Genomic DNA, 18,293 nt, shown 5'->3' with positions numbered 1-18,293 from the left:
TCCCATTTCGCAAGAGAGCGCAGATCGACTCTCTGAAGCTCACTCCGACGCTCAGCATACTGATAACTAACCTATCTTAACATTCTTTCATTGATTCTATATACCATCACATCCTCTGTGTACTGTACGTCCAAATCGTCTCTAAATCGCTCCCTCCTGCCATCTCTTCGTCTTTACCGCCAACTCAACGGCCGCTGCTCCCCAATCCTCTCCATGATTATGTCCCTTCGTTTCCCCTCTCCCCACTCCAGCCCTCACGAGTGCCTGTTCATCAGTATTACAATTCAAAACTCCATAAATCACCGGGACTCCCGTATCGAGTTGAACGCGCATGAGTCCATGCGAAACGGATTCGGAAATGTATTCGAAGTGTTGGGTCGAACCTTTGATTAGGACTCCGATGGCGATCGCTGCGGAGAAGGGACCTTTCAAAGGAGAAGAGGAAGAGGTGGACGAGGTGCTGGGAGAGGTAGGGTCGAGGAGAGAGGTGGATCCCATTAGGTCGGAAGCGTTCGCCGAGGCTTGGATTTGTGACGCGGCGATTAACCTATCGGAACGAGCAAGAAGCAGAGTAAGTAATGAGCCCGTGAAATGAGAGAGAGACGGAGAGGAGGTTTTGCGAAAGAATCGCTCATTCTCCTTCCCTCGTTCAAAGAGTCGGAGAGCTGATTGTATAGACTTACCTAGAGCAAGCCATAGGTAATTCATAACTACCAGGTACGGTTTCAACTACGATATTCTCCCTCTTAACCCCACTCTTCATCATCGTCTCCACGGCTCCTTGTACCAACGGTGTAATCACATCTGCGTTCCATCTGCAAACAAAGCACTCTACGTCATTAGCTCCTTGTCAAATAAAGAGAAGCGGATGAGGGAGAGGATGACTTGCCGAGCGTGTACGATGAGGTAGCGATGAGGAGATCCATCGAACTGTTCAGGAGGCGCGCCGAGTCCTTTGATCGTGTGGTCTGCCATACTTTCTCAATAGGTGAGTGTGTCGAGAGTCGAGAGTCGTGAGGTGGTGAAGAGAGAAGAGGTCAATACTCATTCTCTCATCTCATCGCGTAATCACTTTCGCGGGAAAAGGCAAGTCAATCGAAAGAGCCGGGTGAAGGATATGCTACGTTTACTGCTAAAAGCTAAGGAATGAACACAAGTAGAAAACAGAACAGAAAAATGCGAAACGGATTTGCGAAAACAGAGAAATGAAAACCTAAGATTGATAATCCTTCGTATTAGCCTGTAAACTTGATCCCCTTGGTGGTGTAATTCCACCTCCTCCACCTCCTGCAGTCCCAGTCGTTCCCGTTGTAGAAGGGGTAGTCGTTGAAGTAAGTGAATAAGCTTCATAAATCTCTGACAAACTTTTATTACTCATGACTGATAATCTCTTATCAACCCCCTCTTCTGTCCCTCCAGTTCCCTTCGACGTCTCAGAGTTCGAATTCGGATTGAGGTTGAGGTTGAAATTTGAGGTAGAGTGAGTACCGAGAGGAGGAGTAATTCTCCTAGAAGTGACTTCGAACCCGGGGGATTCTGAAGGTTTCGGTACGATCGAGACTGGAGTCGGTCGCTGCTCATGAGGCACGAGGGAATCGGATGAAGATGGAGGAGGAGGAGGGGAAGGAGCTTTCGAGGTGATTGTTGGTGCGGAGGAGGAGGGACGTTGAGGAGAACGAGAGGCTGAACGGGATCGAGTTTGCGCGAGTGGCCGATCATCATCGTCGTCGTCGTCGTCATCGTCGGCTTCTGCGGAGACTTGGTCGGGAGGTGAGTCACCGGTTGGTAGAGGAGCGTATTCCGATGTGGAAGTTGGGATTTGATTCTTTTCTCCTCCTGACGACGAATGACGACCTTGATGCGAAGCAGAATTCGGAGATCCATACCATCCATGTTGTTGATATTGCTGGTTCTCCTGATTCAATTCCCTCCCTTGATTCTCATAACTAACTTGTTTGATCGGAACCTCCGCTGCTCCCGTTCTTCCTCCTCCTCCACTCGTCGATTTGTTTCCTTTCGAATGAGACGATGAGGAATTCGGAGAAGAAGAAGGAGACGAAGAGGAAGAGTTGTTGGTGTCCTTCTGTCTTCGACCTGGAACGGGAACGGGAGGAGCCGCAGGAGGTGGTGGTTGAGGTTTTTGAATTAAACCGAGGTACCAAACTATTCATTCCCACACTCACTCGTCAGTTTCCTCCAGAGAGAGAAAGGGAAAAGCGGAAAAAAGACTTACACATGAGGTTTGAGATTAAAACTTGTTCATACAAAGGTCTCCTCGGATTCGCCAATTTGATATGACTCAACCTATAAATCGCCCTCTCTACATGAATCGGTAACCTATAAAAATTCGCATATCTTCCATTCGGCAGTAGGGTCCCCGAAGCGGTTGGAGGAGGAGGAGGTCTCAAGGCAGCAGTTGCGCTCGTGGGAGTAGTCGAGGTTGAGGGAGAGGAGGGAGATGAGGAAGCAGAAGAGGGGGAATCGTAGTCGTTTCGTCGTCGACCGAAAAGTCCACCGAATAAGGAGTTCGAGGTACTCGATTCTTTAGAGGAGGATTTCGAAGCGGGAGAAGAGGAAGAAGTCGGTGGTGTGGGAGTAGTAGCTTCGATCATGACTGTCTCGTTCGACTTCTCTTCCGTTCGATGATGGTGATGATCCTTCTCCTTTCCTTTCCCTTTCTTCTTCTTATCTTCCGAAGACGAAGAACCCAAACCTAATTTCGCAGCCCATCCACTCTTCTTCTCCTTCTCCTTCGTCGGAGGTTTCTCCCCTGTAGTTGTCAAAGTTGTAGCGGTACTACTCGAGCTCTTGATCGAAGAGAAACTATTGCTTCTTTCTCGTTCTCTTTCCCGTTCGGGTTGAGGAATCGGAACGATTTGAGGAGCGGGAGGAGCGAGAGGAGGACCATGAGATGGATGGACGAGGTATTGTTGCTGAGGAGGAGGTGTGGATTTCGGAGTCGAAGGAGTTTGTGAGGGTAAATGTTGAGATGCCCAATCGTAATCTGCTGAAGCTGGTGAAATCGTCGCAGGAACAGGATCGACTGATGGAAATGAAGGAGCTATAGCTGAAGAAGGAGGAGGAGAGACGGGTTTCGCGACGACAGGAGGGGAAGATTCGATTGACGATTTCGTCGGTTGTTGAACCTCGAGATGAGGGATCGGAGGAGCCGGATTCGCAATTTCCAAATACTGAGCCGTTCCATCCAGTGGAGGAGATTCGATCGGCCCCCCTTCCTGATGAGGCGGTAACGACCCTAAACTCGACGTCGACGCCCTAAGCTCCTTCCCTCCTTCCGGATACTCGTGACTTTCGACACTCGACCTATCTCCCCCAAGACTACTACTACTCGTCCCATCTTCCTCGACCGCGCTACTCGCGAGATTCGAGCCATCGCTCGAGTTTCGACCACCTCGTCGAGGTCCAGAATTCCCGAGTCGACTTCCAGAACTTCGATACCCTCCGAAAGAGATCTCTCCTCCAGGACCGGTCTTGCGAATCTTGGTTCGCGCGTTTCGTCGGAGAATTTGACCAGGAGGCGGAACGATTAAAGGGGAATCGAAATCTTCTCCTCCTCCTGTCGAATCCTCGCTCCCTATCGTAGTTGATGCTGAGTGATCGTGGGGTTGTTGTTGTTGAGTAGATCCATACGAAGCCGGTAAAGAACTCGATAAGAGAGGGTTCCTAGCCTCGATTCCTCCTCCTCCCGACGAAGAAATCGCTCCAACAGCTTCTACCATCCTCGTCGGGTTCAAACTCAAACTCAAACTCCTCCTCAAAACCCTCCCCAACTTCTCCCCTTCCCCTTCCCCCTCATTCAAAGCTTGTTCCCTCTCGGCTCTCAACGCGAGTTGTTCCAATTTTTGGAGGTCGGAAATCGTTAATTCCTCGAAAGTTAATCCCCCCCCTCCTCCTGATGTTGATGATTGAGAACCGGATCGTTTGAGGCTTGAACTCCTCCCGATCGTCGTCGAAGGAGAGTCACCGTCAATTGAAACCCCGTCGTTAAGACGAGGCTTGTATTCCCCTCTCAGCATACTACTCCTTCTCCCAACTCCCACTCCACCCGTCCCTCCCATTCTTCCATTCGGTCCCAATTTAGAATTCTGTCTCCCCAACCCCGAATTCTTACTGATCGAGGTCCGTCGAGCGAGTGCTTCAGGAGAAGTTTGTTCCCGAATAAACGCTTTGAATTCTTGAGGGGCTAATTCTGGATGTAAGGAGGCAGGTAACCAGAAGAGATCCTGCGTTGGTGGTGGAGGTGAAGAGGAGGAAGTCGTTTCATAGAGGGAAGTAGAAGAGGTAGATGGGGAGGGAGTAGTTGAACGAATAATATTCGGTTGAGAAGAACGATGGGATTCGAATGAACTTTCTCCTGGTGAGGATTCACTGCTACCACCGTCTTCTTCGGAGGAAGAGAAATGTGATCCATTAATCGGGGAGCCGAGGTTGAGGGGAAGAGGAGGAGGGGGAGATGGTAAAGGATGTTCTGAAGGTAATTTCGGATTCACCGTTGATTTCCTCCGAACTAGTGTACCTGTTTCTGCAGGAGTAGGTGCCGTTGGGGAGATTGGACCTCCAGTTGGATGTTGAGGTGCGAGAGAGGGTTGGAGGTGAGACGTATTGATTGTTAGAGAGAGTTTCGGTCGAGAGGAAGAAGAAGCCGAAGATAAAGAGGGAGGATTCGTGGTGGGTAAGGGAGGGGAAGTGACGCTTGGTGGTGGAGGAGGGGAAGAAGTAGCTGGTGCGACTGGAGGTAAGTCGGGATCGACAGTGAGGGGTTGGGACATTGATCTTCGACGTAAAGAAAGTAAAGTTTCCATCTAATTCGATAATTGTACGCTTAGCGCCTTCACACATTGCGCGCAGTGAGAAAGAGAGACTCGACGCGCCTCTGCTCTCAATTCACCATAACTTAAACCCTCCTGATCTTGTCCCGCCAATTCATCCTCCGGTACTTTTTCACCTCTTTCCCGACTCCTAGTTCTCCTTCTTGCTAATTCCCTCTCCTCGGCTTGTACCTCACTATAAGTCCTCGATCCACTTCGAGCTCTCTGGATGTGCTGGTGTTGCTGATGTGACAAAGAGGAGGCAGGAGAGGTCGGTTCAGAGAGAGGAGGAATCACAGTGCAATGATCTGCGTCGGAGAGGGATTGGGCGGTAGGGTAGGCGAGTCGATGTGGAGAGGTAGGAGATCGCACGGGTGGGAGAGTCGCAGACATCGAGAGGGAGGGAGAGAGCGCGAAAGGGGGGCCAAGCGAATACTCTCGAAATTCGACAAGGTGAGAGTTGGCGCTCGTTCGGGATATACTATTCTAGCTGTTTACTATCGATTGAGATCGTGTCAGTTCACTCTGAACATCGTCGCGTGGCAGGAGATGGAGAGAGAGCGACAGTCGTGTTCGGGGGAGAGGGGAACCGTTTTCTTCGCCTCGGTCTTCATGGAGCAGGTTCGGGATGAAGCGAACTTACTTGATTGAGCTATGTTACCGTACAACTTGCTAAAAGTGAGACGAGGCGGAGAGATCGATCGTTCGGAGGTGCGATTCGAGATCAACGTCTCTTGTCGTCGAGGAACGTCTTCTGCCGTATTCTAGGTGGGTTTCCAAGGTCTTCTGAGTCGTCTGTTACTTTATAGATCGAATTGGCGGTGCTCGAAAGTCGAGGTGGAGAGCAAACTGATTCAAATCAAACCGTTTCTTTCCTTTCCTCCACTACCTCATCACTGCGGATCATCTTACCTATCGCAGTGCGATCTACGAAGAAACAACCTACGAGCTCAGTCTGCCTCGCTCGGACGACTATCACGCGTTCTCATCGCTTTCCTCTCTTCCCGTCTCTTTTCGCTCAACAAAGCTCCCCCGACTTCTCTCCCATCGCGAATGGATCCCTCGACCTTCGAGTCCTCGCACGTTCACACCGTCTACAACGCGATTGCATCCGATTTCTCTCGCACTCGTCATTCCCGGTGGCCTTTCGTCGAATCGTTCCTCTCCTCCCTCCCTCCCTCCTCTCTCGTACTCGACGCCGGAACCGGGAATGGGAAATATCTAGGCGTGAGAAGTATCCTCTCGTGGGACGGGAAATCTGAAGAGAAAGACGAGGGAACGAGGAGTGGGGAGTTGTTCAATGTTGGGTTTGATAGGTCGGAGGGATTGTTAGGAATCGCACAGGGGAAGGGACATGAGGTGGTGAAAGGGGATTGTGTAGATATGGGATGTTGGAGGAGAGGGGCTTTCGTGAGTGGACTCTTAAGCCGCCTTTTGCGATGAGAAAGAGTCGAATTCATTCACTCGTTTTGTGTAGGATCATGCAATTTCTATTGCAACAATCCATCATTTCGCAACTCCATCTCGTCGAATAGAATCCATAAAAGTCAGTCTCCCTTCCCTTCCCTCCCCTCTCTCTTTCTCCTGTTTCTAACGCTCTCCGTTTACAGCAAATGATTCTCTCGATCCTCCCAGCCTCTCCTCCAACCTCACCAGCAACTTCAACCAGAAGACCTGGACAAATCCTGATAGTAGTCTGGTCCCTCGAACAAGACCCCTCCCTCCTCGGCGCCCGCTCAGCACGTCGAACAACCGGAGGGAAGAAAGGAGCGATCGAGATTGAGATGGATGAGTTACTGGAACAACAGAGGAAGGATCAAGGTCGATCACAACCAATCGACGCACCAGAGGGAGAGGGCCCGCGGGAAGGGAACGAGGGAGAAGTGGAGAGGAGGGGAAAAGATGTGTTTGTACCGTGGGAGAAACAGAAAGAAGTAGTACCGAGGAAGAAGAAGGAACCTACTCCGAGGAGGAAACATCCTAAGAAAGGGCATCCCACCGCTCCGTCGCAGGAGACCGGCGGAGAAGAGAACGATTCGACGACAAAGGTGGAAAACGGAGTTTCAAATCTCTCCATCACGGAACCCGCTCCATCCTCCGACTCTACAACACCACAACCCGGCCCTACTCCTGAAAGTACGACACCCGAAGAAGAACCCTCCCTCCCCACTTTTAATCGCTATTATCATCTTTTCTCACACTACGAGCTTTCCTCCCTTATCCAATCCGCCGCCGACTCGCTCTCTCTCGAATTTGAATGTCCTCCAGACTACCCTCTGGGCCAGACGACGATTCAGGCTGATGGAAGAGAACAGAAGGAAGAGGGGGAGGGGGAATGGAGGGGGTATGTAAAGTTGAAGGAGGAGAGATGGGAGAGAGAGAATTGGGTCGCTGAGATCGAGGTTGGGTGGAGACGGAGCAGAGCTTAGTAGTTAGAGTATATTTGATATTCGATAGAATAGCAAGGCAGTCGATAGTAGTCGACGAGGAGATGAGGTGCGAAAGAGAGAGACGAAACGAAAATTGATCCGCTTCAGCAAAGTAACCTGTTTCGCTCGCTTGAGTTCGTCGGCCCGTCCCCGCAAGACTGACTGACTTGTCTTGAACGGGGAGAGACCTGCAAGTCGAATGAGAGCACTTCAACTTGCACACGACTTGCGAAATCCGGTCAATTCCCAGACATTCCCCTCTTATCTCTCCCTGTTGACCACTTGAGAGTTGCCCGTCCTACGACAGTCTTCTGCGCCACACGAGCCCGCTCTAGTGTGTGCAAGCGATATCCAGGCTCGGCACCCCTTCCGAACGTCAGCTCCGAGTTGTCTCTCTCTTCCTCTCCCCCTTCCTCTCTTTCCGAGCAAATTCCCACCGCAATCTCTCTCTACGCGGATGACCCTCGGCAACTAAGATCATCTGTCCTAAATGCCAAGGAAATCTACTCGACAAAGCCTCACTTCATCATCATCATCAGCGACAACGAATCAACCCTCAACCTCCAACAACACCAACTCGAATACGAATACGAATAACGATACGACGAGTGCAAGTACGACTCGAAGTAATAGTAGGAAACGTAAATCTGTAGCGTTTGAAGAACCTGAACCTCAAGGACAAGAAGAGGATCAACTGAATCAGCACCAAGAAGATCTAGCAGCTTCGAGTTCGACTGGAAGAGTAACCAGGTAAGTAAACTTTCACTATTGATCTCTTTCTAGCGTGCACTGCACGAGGGGGAAGACGTTCAAACCGCCACACCGAGACTGACTCAACCTCTCCCTCCCTCTCGCTCTCCACTCTCGTGCTACAGATCTCGACGCACTTCCACTGCCTCTACTTCCACTCCCAACTCGACTCCCAACACTTCTACCTCCTCTGCGAATCAGCCCCCTCTTTCGTCTAAAGCACTCGGGAAACGTCGTGCCGTTTCTCCTGACCATCAACCCACCCCTTCTACCTCTTCCTCTACTTCGAAGCCGGATTCGACGGGACCAGTAACGAAGAAACCGAAACTTTCTCACTCTCACCCTTCTTCGACATCGAAAGATTACAACCTTCGATCTCGTTCCGCTTCCTCCTCCTCTGTTCAGAAACCCTCTACCGAGACTCCCAACAACAACAACAAGATGCCACGTAACAGTAAAGCTCGCTCTTCGACTGGAGGACGTCCTTCCCTCGGCGGCGGAAATGGAGGAGGAGGAGGAGGAGGAGGATCTAAATCGAAGAATAAAATGATTCAATCCGCACGAGAAGAAGAGGAAGAATTTGAGGATGATTTGGAACAAGGGTATAGGGATGCAGAGATGGAATTGGAATTGGAAATGGAGAGAGATGAGGAGGAAGCGAGTAGTTCGAAGAGAGGGGGAGGGAAAGGGAATTTGAAGAGAGAGATTGGGAAACGGGATGAGGGAGAGAAAGAGAAAGAGAAAGAGAAAGAAGGGAAGGAGTTGATGGAACCCTTGGAAGAAGGTGGTATGAGCTCGGAACCAGAACGAGAGGAGGGAGATTCGGATCCAATTCATCGAGATTCGCAGGAGGAGGAGGATGCGGATAACGATAATTCTGATCACGACGACGAAGACGACGAGGACGACGAAGATGAGGACGATGAAGAGATTGAAGAGTACGAGACCTCGTTAGGATTGAACGGAGAAGAACGAGATGTCGATTACCCTTCAGGAGAAGACGAAGATCTTCCCCTCCCACCTCGTACGTTCAATGAATCGGGAGACCAATTATCTTCGGATCAAGAACGACAAGCCGCAATGGATGAAGCCGATGCTTTATTCGGTGCACTCGCTGGTGCCGCTGCTCGAAGTTCCGGAGGAGGAGGATTGTCGGGACCGGGAGGCTCAGGAGGAGGAGGAGATGATGGAGGATTTGGGGGAGCGTTCCAAGCGTTGAGAGGAATGATGAGTGGCATGTCGAATCGATTGAAAGGGTTATTAACCTCGCTCAAGACGAAAGAAGGTACGGCGACCAAGAAATTGATGGCGTTGCAAGAATTGGCGGAATTACTCTCAATCTCGACCGAGGATACTCTCGCGGGTTACTTCCAGACCGAGGCGTTCTCGAAAGAGTTGGTTGCGATCGTAAGAGGGGATTCGAACGGAATGGGTTCAACGTCGTCGGGAGATGGAGATGACGAAGGAATGGGAGGAGGAGGAGAAGGAGCGATGACTGCTGAGGAAGCGATCGCGTTCGGATTAGATCCGGCTGAAGTCTGCGGTACTGGTGGAGGAGGAATCGGAGGAGGAGGAGATACGGAAGAGAACGACGTTCAAATGATGTTACTCGCTTGTCGATGTCTCGCGAATTTGATGGAGGCGTTACCGGGAAGTGCTCATAGCGTCGTCTACGCGGGTGCAGTTCCTGTCCTCTGTAGTAAGCTACAAGACATTCAGTACATCGAACTAGCGGAACAAACTCTCTCGGTAAGTCTCGCCCCTCTCTTTCTCTCGAGGTTCTTCGAGGAAAACTCACATCTCTTTTCCTTCGACAGACTCTCGAAAAGATCTCGGAAGAAGTTCCCTCCTCGATCGTACGAGAAGGAGGACTCTCTGCACTCCTCACCTACCTCGACTTCTTCTCTTTCCACGTTCAACGAACCGCCGTTACTGCCGCCGCGAATTGTTGTCGTTCCCTCTCTATCGACTCTTTCAACATGGTCAAAGACGCGATCCCAATCTTCAAAAACATCTTAGGATACCCTGATCAACGAGTCGTCGAACAAGCTTGTCTCGCGATCGTTCGAATCGTCGATTCTTACCGACACCACCCGGACAAACTCGAACAATTACTCACTTCGGATCTCCTCTCCGCGATCAAAGCTCTCTTGAACCCGGATTCGACGACGGTTGGACCTTCGACTTACACTCAATGCTTGAAAGCGTTGACAACTGCGACGAAAGCTTCCCCTATGGTCGCGATCAATTTGGTCGAACTCGAAATCGCTCACACTCTCTATCATCTCTTGACTGGAGTCGCTCCTCCCGAATGGTCGAACGAAGAAGCAGAAGGGAAACAAGTCCTCGATCGACAAACTACGACAGAGGACGATATGCTCGTCATGCAGAACCTCGTTCAACGTCCGAAAGAACAAGTTCAAGAAACTCTCAACCTTGTCGTTGAACTCCTTCCCGCTCTACCGAAGGAGGGGATCTTTGAGACTCGAGCTTTCATTCCGGGCAAATCTTCGAAACACGGCAAGACGATCAAGAAGGAAGAAGTTTCTCCGGTTGTCAAACGAGAAGAACTCGATTCGACTCCCGATTTGAACGGAAGGTCAGGAGGAGGAGGAGGAGCTTCTGAATCGAACGCTTCACCCGATCTCGCAGCCGATATCAAAATGGAAGCTCCCTCAGACGACAACAATTCTCTCGCCGTCACTCCTACCCTCTCTCGAACTTCATCTTCTCATCGATCTTCTCGCTCGAGCAAACCTCGCAACTCGACGAAGGAGGCCCTCGCTCAGAAACGTCTCGACCTCGTTTCGACCGAAGCTTCCGCAAAACGTCAACTCGTCGTCAAACGTTATTTCGCCCTTCTCCTTCCGACTCTCGTCGACGTCTACTCGGCGAGTGTTACTCCTCAAGTGAGATCGAAAGCGGTACTCGGATTGTTGAAGATTGTTCAATTCTGCGAAGAAACTGCTCTCGCTGACATTCTTCACGTTAGTCCTCTTCTTCCTTTGTCGAAACGCTCAGTGACTGATTCATGGTGCTTCGACGATAATAGAACGTTCCCTTTGCGGCATTCATCGCAGCGATTCTCTCCTCTCACGATCAAACCCAATCGATCACGAACGCTCTCCAACTGATCGAATTATTACTCGTCAAAATGCCCGATGCTTACCAGTACACTTTCCGTCGCGAAGGAGTCATGCACGAAGTGGAAAAGATCGCCTCTCTCGACCTCATCACGAATTCGTCTTCCTCTTCCTCCTTGAAAAAATCCGATTCGATTCAACAACCTTCTTCTTCTTCCTCTTCTTCTTCGACCGTCCTCACTCCTTCCGAACGACAAGCGAAAGATGCGATCACTTTACGAGCTCGACATCTCCGAGATAAATACGGACAGGCCGATTCGGAACCCGCAACTCGAGCGAAAGGAGTTCTCGAACTTATTAAATCTCTCGTCGACTCTCTCGATCAATTCGTTCAATCGAAAGATAAACCGTCACAGATCGAAGTCGAAGCTCAGAAGGTGGTCGATGAGATTGCGGGATTGTTCGCGAATGAGAAGAATCCGTTGTCGAGTTTCGAATTGTTGGAAACTGGCTTAGTTGAAGGATTACTCAAATTCGCGACTGATCAACAAGGTTCCCGTGAGTCTTCACTACGATTTACTCTTCGAAGAGTTATTTCAATTTGACGATCACTTACCGTTTGGAATGACAGTTGCATCGGCTCGTCGTCAAGCAATTCTCGCGAAATCGTTCATGCCTCAGCTCGAATCTGGATCTCCTTCTCCTTCGTTCGCGATCTTGGTCAAACGTCTTCAAGAGAGTTTGAGTAGGATGGAAGAGTTTGAAGTCGTCATTGCTGCTCAAAACTTGAACGATGGTACGTCTCTCTTCTCTCTCCTCTCATTTTCGCTTTTCTTCACCGCTGATGCGGTCACTCTCTCTCTCTTTCAGCTGATTCTCGTCGAAACGGTACGACGATGCTCGGTCGACAACTCAAACTGCGACTCATCGCGGAAGAAGGACAAGAAATCCCACGATCGTGCACAAACATTGTCGTTTCGATTCACGCGATCGCGACTTTCCAAGCTTTCAACGATTACCTTCGACCTCGAATCGTCTCTGCTCTCGCCGCTGCGGAAAGACTTGGAGGTGGAGGTGCTTCAGGTCGAGCTGGTTCTCCCGGAGCCGGTACGCTCTCGAGCTTGCTCGCTGCTTTCGCTTCTGCCGCCGCTCGTGCCGATGACGCTGAAGATGATCCAGACCTAGACGACGAAGATGAAGAAGAGTCTGGTGATTCAGTTGAAGAAGCCGAGTTGGAGGTGGCAGAGCGAAAAGCTGAAGAAAAGAGTACTGACACTCCCCCAACAGAAGTGAACTCCAACCCGGTAGCTTCCTCCTCGAAACCCAAAGAGAAAGCTCCTTCCCCGACGAGGAGGAGAAGTTCGAGATTGAGTGGGAAGGGAGTCGAACCTCCTGCGGAAGAAGAGGAGGAAGAATCGAAAGTGGAAGAGAAGAAGAAGGATCAAGAGTGAGTGTCGCACTGTCAAGTTACTTCTTTCTAGACTGATCTGCTGACACTCCCGGCGTCTTGTAGAGTCGAGGATGAACCGATGGACGATGATTTCGATGAAAACGAAGAACCGGAAGAAGAACCTGATCGAGAAGTGAGTTCTCCCTCTTCACACATTCGCTCTGTGTTCTTCAGCTCATCTCTCTTTCGTAAAGGTCTTTGCTGGCCGAGTTGAACCTGAAGTACCTAGCGCGAGTCGAGACGAACGACCGGTCAACCTCGAAGTCGACAAGGACGCTGGAGGAAGTTCGAAAATCGTTGCGAAAACTCCTGACGGCACTCGAGTCGCTACTCCCGTTTTTGGATCGACTGCCGCTTCGACTTCGACCTCAAACCCTGCCCCTGCTCGTCCTTCGTCGTCATCCGCCCTTTCGAAACCTCGAGGTTCTTACGCTGCGGCCGTCAAAGCTGAACCAACCGATTTCCACCTCCAGTTCAGCATCGGAGGTCGTGATGTCGGACTCGATACGACAATCTTTGGCGCCGTTCATCGTTACGAATCGGAACTCCCTCCTGCATCTCGTCGCAATTTGTGGAACAACATCTACGACATCAAATTCCGCGAGGTCGAAGGCAAAGCTCGTTCGGAGGAAGACGATGGGAACGCGATCGAAGCTCGTCGTCGTCGAAAAGGATCAATCATCTCGAACTTGCCAGCTTCGATTCCCGCCGATTCTCAACAAGCCAAGATCCTACAGCTCTTACACGTTCTCCGAAACATCTCCGCCGACTACGGAGAAACGAGTCAAGGAGGAAACAACTCTGGTCTCGCCGATACCGCATTCGTCAATTCGAAACTTACGGCGAAACTCAACCGTCAACTCGAGGAACCGATGATCGTAGCGAGTGCTTGTCTCCCCGATTGGGCCGTCGACCTCGCTCAATCGTTCCCTTTCCTCTTCCCCTTCGACACTCGTTACACTTTCCTTCAATCGACTTCGTTCGGTTACGCTCGCCTCATGCAGAAGTGGATCGGTCAAACTCGAAGTGATACTTCTCGTCGAGATGAAAACTTGGGATTCCTCGGGAGATTGCAACGTCAAAAAGTTCGTATCTCGAGAGATCGTATTCTCGAATCCGCTTTCAAGGTAAACTCACTCTCTCTCGCTTGTCAGTCTGCCTCGAGCTGACCGACTCTCCTCGACAGGTCTTTGAACTCTATGGATCATCCCGTGCGAGTCTGGAAGTCGAATTCTTCAACGAAGTCGGAAGTGGTCTCGGACCAACTCTCGAATTCTACGCTATCGTCTCCCGAGAATTCGCTCGAAAATCCCTCGACCTCTGGAGATCGGGCGATCACACAGACGAATCTGAATACGTTCATACGACGACCGGTCTCTTCCCTTCTCCCGTCAACGATTTCGAATCGGAAAAGGGAAAGAAAGCTCTCAAGGTGTTCAGAGTTCTCGGTCAATTCGTTGCGAAATGTGAGTCCACTTGCACTCTTCCTTCTCGCTTCCTCGGACTGACTCGTTGTGGTCATCGTTGCTAGCGATGATGGATTCTCGAATCATCGATGTCAATTTCAGTCGAACGTTCATGAGACTCGTTCTCGATCACGAATTACCGCTCTCTGTCGCTTCAGTTAAGGTGAGTCGGAACTGTGATCAGTCAGAGAGCCCTCTTGAGACTGTATCTGACTCCGGCTTCGCAGCTCGTTGATCCCGCACTTGGAAAATCGCTCGCTCACCTTCAAGAATATATCGCTGCGAAAGAAACGATCGAAAGTGGCGAACCTCAGGTGGGTCAGAACCGTTCTAGTTCCAAACTTGGTTAGGGTACTGATCCCACGTTCTCACAGAATGAGGAAGAACACGAAACGGCGATCAAGGCAATCGAAGTTCGAGGCGCGACTGTTTCCGATCTTACTCTCGACTTCACTCTGCCCGGTACCGAGATTGAACTCAAAGAAGGTGGAAAAGATATCTCTGTCGAGATTGAAAATGTCGAAGAATACGTCGAACTCGTCATCGATTGGACTTTGCGCCGAGGAGTCACAGAACAAATTCTCGCGTTCAAACAAGGGTTCTCGACTGGTGAGTCCTCTCACACGTACTCTTGATCCTTCGGGACGCCTGTCACTGACTCTCGCCTTTTCGTTTCTCAGTCTTCCCCGTTCAAGATTTGCAGACTTTCACTCCTGCCGAAATGGTTCTTCTCTCCGGTGCGATCGACGGAGAAGATTGGTCGGTCAACGCACTCGTCAACGCCGCGAAAGCCGACCACGGATTCACGATGGACAGTCGAGTCGTTCAAGACTTGTTCAGCGTCATGTCGGAATTCGATCCTGACGAACGTCGAGCTTGGTTATCGTTCACGACTGGTGCTCAACGTCTACCGATCGGTGGATTCGCTTCGTTGAAACCTCCTCTCACGATCGTTCGAAAAGATGGTGGTGATCGTGCTCTCCCAAGTTGCATGACTTGCACAAACTACGGTTCGTGCAATCTCTTCCACTCAGACGTTGTTCATTGAATCTGAGGCGAGAATTGGGAACAGTCAAACTCCCCGATTACTCGAATCGACAAATCTTGCAAGACAAACTCAAATTCGCAGTTCGTGAAGGTGCAGCTGGTTTCCATCTCAGTCAGTCTCTCTCTCTACCTTACTCTATATCGCTTTCGCTGAACGCTGACGAGTTCGCACCCCTGCAGGTTAAATATATCTCGCCTTCGTTTCGTTGCCCGGTTAGGTCTCGGCTGGTCGCCACAGATTTCCCTTGCTTGTACCCCTTTCCTTCTCTCTCTCTCTCTCTCTCTCTCTTTGCTTGTATTAAACTCTCGGGACTCTGCATACCACGTCTGCTTTCTCTCTCTCTTCCTTTCCTCGCTGTTCCTTCAGTGCTCGTTTCTCTCCTTCGCAATTTCTGCAATCTCTCTTTCCTTCGTTCTCACGTCTCACTCTCGACTCCGTTCCATGGAGTACAATTCCGAGATAGACGTTCAAATTGCGTAGACTTACAGAAAGTGCTTAGAAAAGAACAAGCGAAACAAAGACGAAAACTAGTAGTAACAGACCCGAAGAGACGATTCCGACAATGAGACACAGCCGTCCATTCATAGCTTTCCCTCTTTGATCAATCCTCGAATGACTTTCAGCGTTCCGTCAATGATGTTTCCAATCATCTCGTTCATTTCTGACGCCGATTTCTCGTCTTTCGGATCAACTCCGGGAACTCCTTCGGCAAAAGCGTACGTTAGGAGTAGTTCCCCAGAGGGACCATATGAGAGAATGTTTAGAACTCGGTTCGGTTGTCGGCAAAGTCAAAGTAGAGCTATTCGAACCGAAGAGAGAGAGAGAGAGAGAGTCAGTTTTCGTTTTCTCGAATCATTTCGCAGAAAGGAGCAGGACTGACGATAGCTTTGTCGTGGATCTCGATATCCTCTTGTACTTTAGGTCCACCATGAATGGAAACAAGTCTCGAAACCTGACCGGATTGACCGCGAACAGAGCCGAAAGAACGAAAATCGTCAGTTTTCGAAATAACGAAACAACGACGCCGTTTTCCCGCCTCTGTCCAAGGACTTCCACTCACCTTGTTCCCTTCATCTTTGACTACTTCAGCACTCGTGATCGCAGGTACGAAAAGATGAGGTTTCCTCGCTTTCGACTCTAAACCTTTCCATACTTGGTCCTCCGAAAGAGCTGGTTCTGATCCAGGAGGGTTGACAGGTCGAGTCGCTGCGAAGGAAGGCATCCTGATCGTGAGTAGCGACGTGGAAGACGAGGTGGGTGCAGATTCGAAGGAGAGTTTGATGAAAGGGAACGAGAGTCGGGTCTTTGTAGAGCTTGGGGCTTGTGCTGGCGGCTGGAGAGTCGAGGAAGGTGGTGGATAGTGGACGGTTCTAGACGAGAACGGCGTAAAGTCGAGCAAGAGAAGAGAGAAAAAGCCAATGAGCAAAAAAAAGAATCCGAATCGGCTCAATTCGATCATGCGCTAAGAGTTTCGGCTGCCGCGTGGCGAGTCCGAAACTCGAGTTGAGCGTGGGCCAAGTGTTCTGTCCGAAAGTATCGAAGACGTGAGCTTTGTCTCTTTCGTTCGGGTCTCGTCGCAGAGCTATCTACTGTACGAGAGGGCGGACTACAGTCTTTGACAACCTAACAAAAGCGAAGCGCAAATTCATCCCCAGGTCGAAGTCGAGCCCGAGCCTCGGAGCCTCTACTTCAGCACTCTCCGGTAACTCTCGCTGCCCTCCAGTCGACTTTGCGGCAGCGCTGGATAGTGAAGGGCTTTGTGAATCATGACGCTTCGAGTCCGATCAACTGCAGTCTTACGGAAGAATCACTTTCGAGATCTCAACTTGAAAACTGTTCTTCTGAGTTGGGTTAATGGGAAGTCGGCATTGCAAGGGCTCAGATCAGGAGTATATATCTATCCAGAGCAAACGGCCGCAAGGCAGAGCCGATGAGGGAGTCCGACGAGCTGTATCGAAAAGGAGTAACGAACGTAGTCAGCTCGAATCTTGCATCGTTCGTCTTCGCTTCCGTTTGTCCCACACCCTTTCCTCGATCTTGCTGCTTCGTCGTCGTATATGAAGGGCGGCAAGAGATGGGACAGCCGAAATTCGATTCTGTAGACTCGAGAGTCGAGATTCCGACGTGGACATGTCGAGCCTTCCGCTAGGACGAGACCAGCAGTAGACTCCACCGTGAATTGACACTTTTACGAGTCTGTCACTAGCCTCGAACAGTTCCTACAATCGCCTGAGCTGCTGAGATACGCCCGAACTTTCTTGATCAAAGCACCCCTCTTCCTTCCTTTATCCGTGTTGATGCGAGACCCAGTGAGTCTTTCTGAGCCGATTCTGGTGGCTCGAGGAAAGTCGCAAAGCCGTTTGAGCTGTCGAAGGTGCTGGTCGGGAGGCAAGAGTGGGACTTCGAGTTGACGCTCTCTTTACTTCCTACTTCTCACGCGAATCGATCCAAAAATACGCTAGGCGGATGCGCAAGACTATCTGAAGCCATTGCGAAGCGTTCACGCCCGATATCGACCCTCCTTTCATCGTGTCTCCTGTTCTTCAGTCAAATTGTTCGTGAAGCTCGTTCCTTCCCCTCGTTCGTTCGTATGCTCCTGTTTATCGCGCAGTTGCTCAAAGCTTTGTTCGCTCGACTGCGCGTCGCTCCGGCCGGTTTGTCATTGTATCTCCGGATCCTCTCCTCTCTCTAGATCTTCCCTTCCCGATTTCTTCGACGATGGCTAGGATCGATTACGACGGTATTCTCCGTGGGAGATTGTATGCAGCCGAACCCTCTCCAAAGCTCACGGAAAACTACAGCTGTGTCGGCCACTGGACGACGTATGATGTGATGTGGACTTGCACCTTAAGGATTTCGACAGGCCCGCATCGCCTTGCTTTCTGGGCGGATGGACGCACAAAGAAGGAAGCGAAACGACTGTACGTTCTCACATCGCTCTCTCCTTCGTTCGAAAGCAGATCAATTATCTAACCCTCTTCACTTCGTTCAGCGCCGCTGGTAATGCATGCATCGCTCTACGGCTCGTCAGTGACCCTATGTCTTCAGCAAGCTTGGATTCGCTTCAAGCGGTGGCTGAACTTCTGGGTAAGATTCACCGCTCTGTGTTCGGATTCCTCCTCCTTCTGCACTAACCTCTCTTGAGAAATTTGTAGGTTCGAATGGAATCGTCTCCAAGTAAAGGTCTCTGCCTTGGATGTGGCCCTGAGTTGCGGGCGGATAACGGGAGTCGGAGGCC

At 50.5% G+C, this 18,293-nt stretch overlaps 5 protein-coding genes across 5 annotated transcripts; 2 read left to right on the top strand and 3 right to left on the bottom strand.

The window, feature by feature from the left end:
- Positions 1–141: 141 nt before the first annotated feature.
- RIB4 (lumazine synthase RIB4) lies at positions 142–975 on the bottom strand (the record flags this gene model as incomplete). Its single annotated transcript, XM_076632326.1, has 3 exons — positions 142–547; positions 684–815; positions 890–975. 3 exons carry the CDS (start codon positions 973–975, stop codon positions 142–144), a joined length of 624 nt encoding a protein of 207 aa, XP_076487666.1.
- A 238-nt stretch (positions 976–1,213) lies between these two features.
- Positions 1,214–5,222, bottom strand: JCM6883_002489 (uncharacterized protein; the record flags this gene model as incomplete). Its single annotated transcript, XM_076632325.1, has 3 exons — positions 1,214–2,163; positions 2,234–4,823; positions 4,893–5,222. 3 exons carry the CDS (start codon positions 5,220–5,222, stop codon positions 1,214–1,216), a joined length of 3,870 nt encoding a protein of 1,289 aa, XP_076487665.1.
- A 660-nt stretch (positions 5,223–5,882) lies between these two features.
- On the top strand, positions 5,883–7,258 carry TRM9 (tRNA (carboxymethyluridine(34)-5-O)-methyltransferase; the record flags this gene model as incomplete). The annotated part of the gene is made up of 3 exons (XM_076632324.1): positions 5,883–6,239; positions 6,307–6,375; positions 6,440–7,258. 3 exons carry the CDS (start codon positions 5,883–5,885, stop codon positions 7,256–7,258), a joined length of 1,245 nt encoding a protein of 414 aa, XP_076487664.1.
- Positions 7,259–7,748: 490 nt separating this feature from the next.
- UFD4 (putative ubiquitin-protein ligase UFD4) lies at positions 7,749–15,239 on the top strand (the record flags this gene model as incomplete). The annotated part of the gene is made up of 15 exons (XM_076632323.1): positions 7,749–8,008; positions 8,134–9,757; positions 9,826–10,995; positions 11,061–11,649; positions 11,723–11,887; positions 11,962–12,538; positions 12,605–12,674; positions 12,736–13,668; positions 13,728–14,007; positions 14,073–14,170; positions 14,235–14,321; positions 14,382–14,616; positions 14,688–15,017; positions 15,080–15,166; positions 15,235–15,239. 15 exons carry the CDS (start codon positions 7,749–7,751, stop codon positions 15,237–15,239), a joined length of 6,510 nt encoding a protein of 2,169 aa, XP_076487663.1.
- Positions 15,240–15,815: 576 nt separating this feature from the next.
- Positions 15,816–16,277, bottom strand: JCM6883_002486 (SRPBCC family protein; the record flags this gene model as incomplete). The annotated part of the gene is made up of 3 exons (XM_076632322.1): positions 15,816–15,854; positions 15,936–16,007; positions 16,116–16,277. The coding sequence occupies 3 exons, from the start codon at positions 16,275–16,277 to the stop codon at positions 15,816–15,818; spliced, it is 273 nt and encodes a 90-aa protein (XP_076487662.1).
- Between the last annotated feature and the right edge of the window lie 2,016 nt (positions 16,278–18,293).

Source organism: Sporobolomyces salmoneus (assembly GCF_050403485.1).
Source record: "Sporobolomyces salmoneus JCM6883 DNA, S_salmoneus_JCM6883_v1_ctg25, whole genome shotgun sequence".
NCBI lineage: Eukaryota > Fungi > Basidiomycota > Microbotryomycetes > Sporidiobolales > Sporidiobolaceae > Sporobolomyces > Sporobolomyces salmoneus.
Note: the sequence above shows the minus strand (reverse complement) of the source record. Positions and strands in the feature narration are given on the sequence as shown.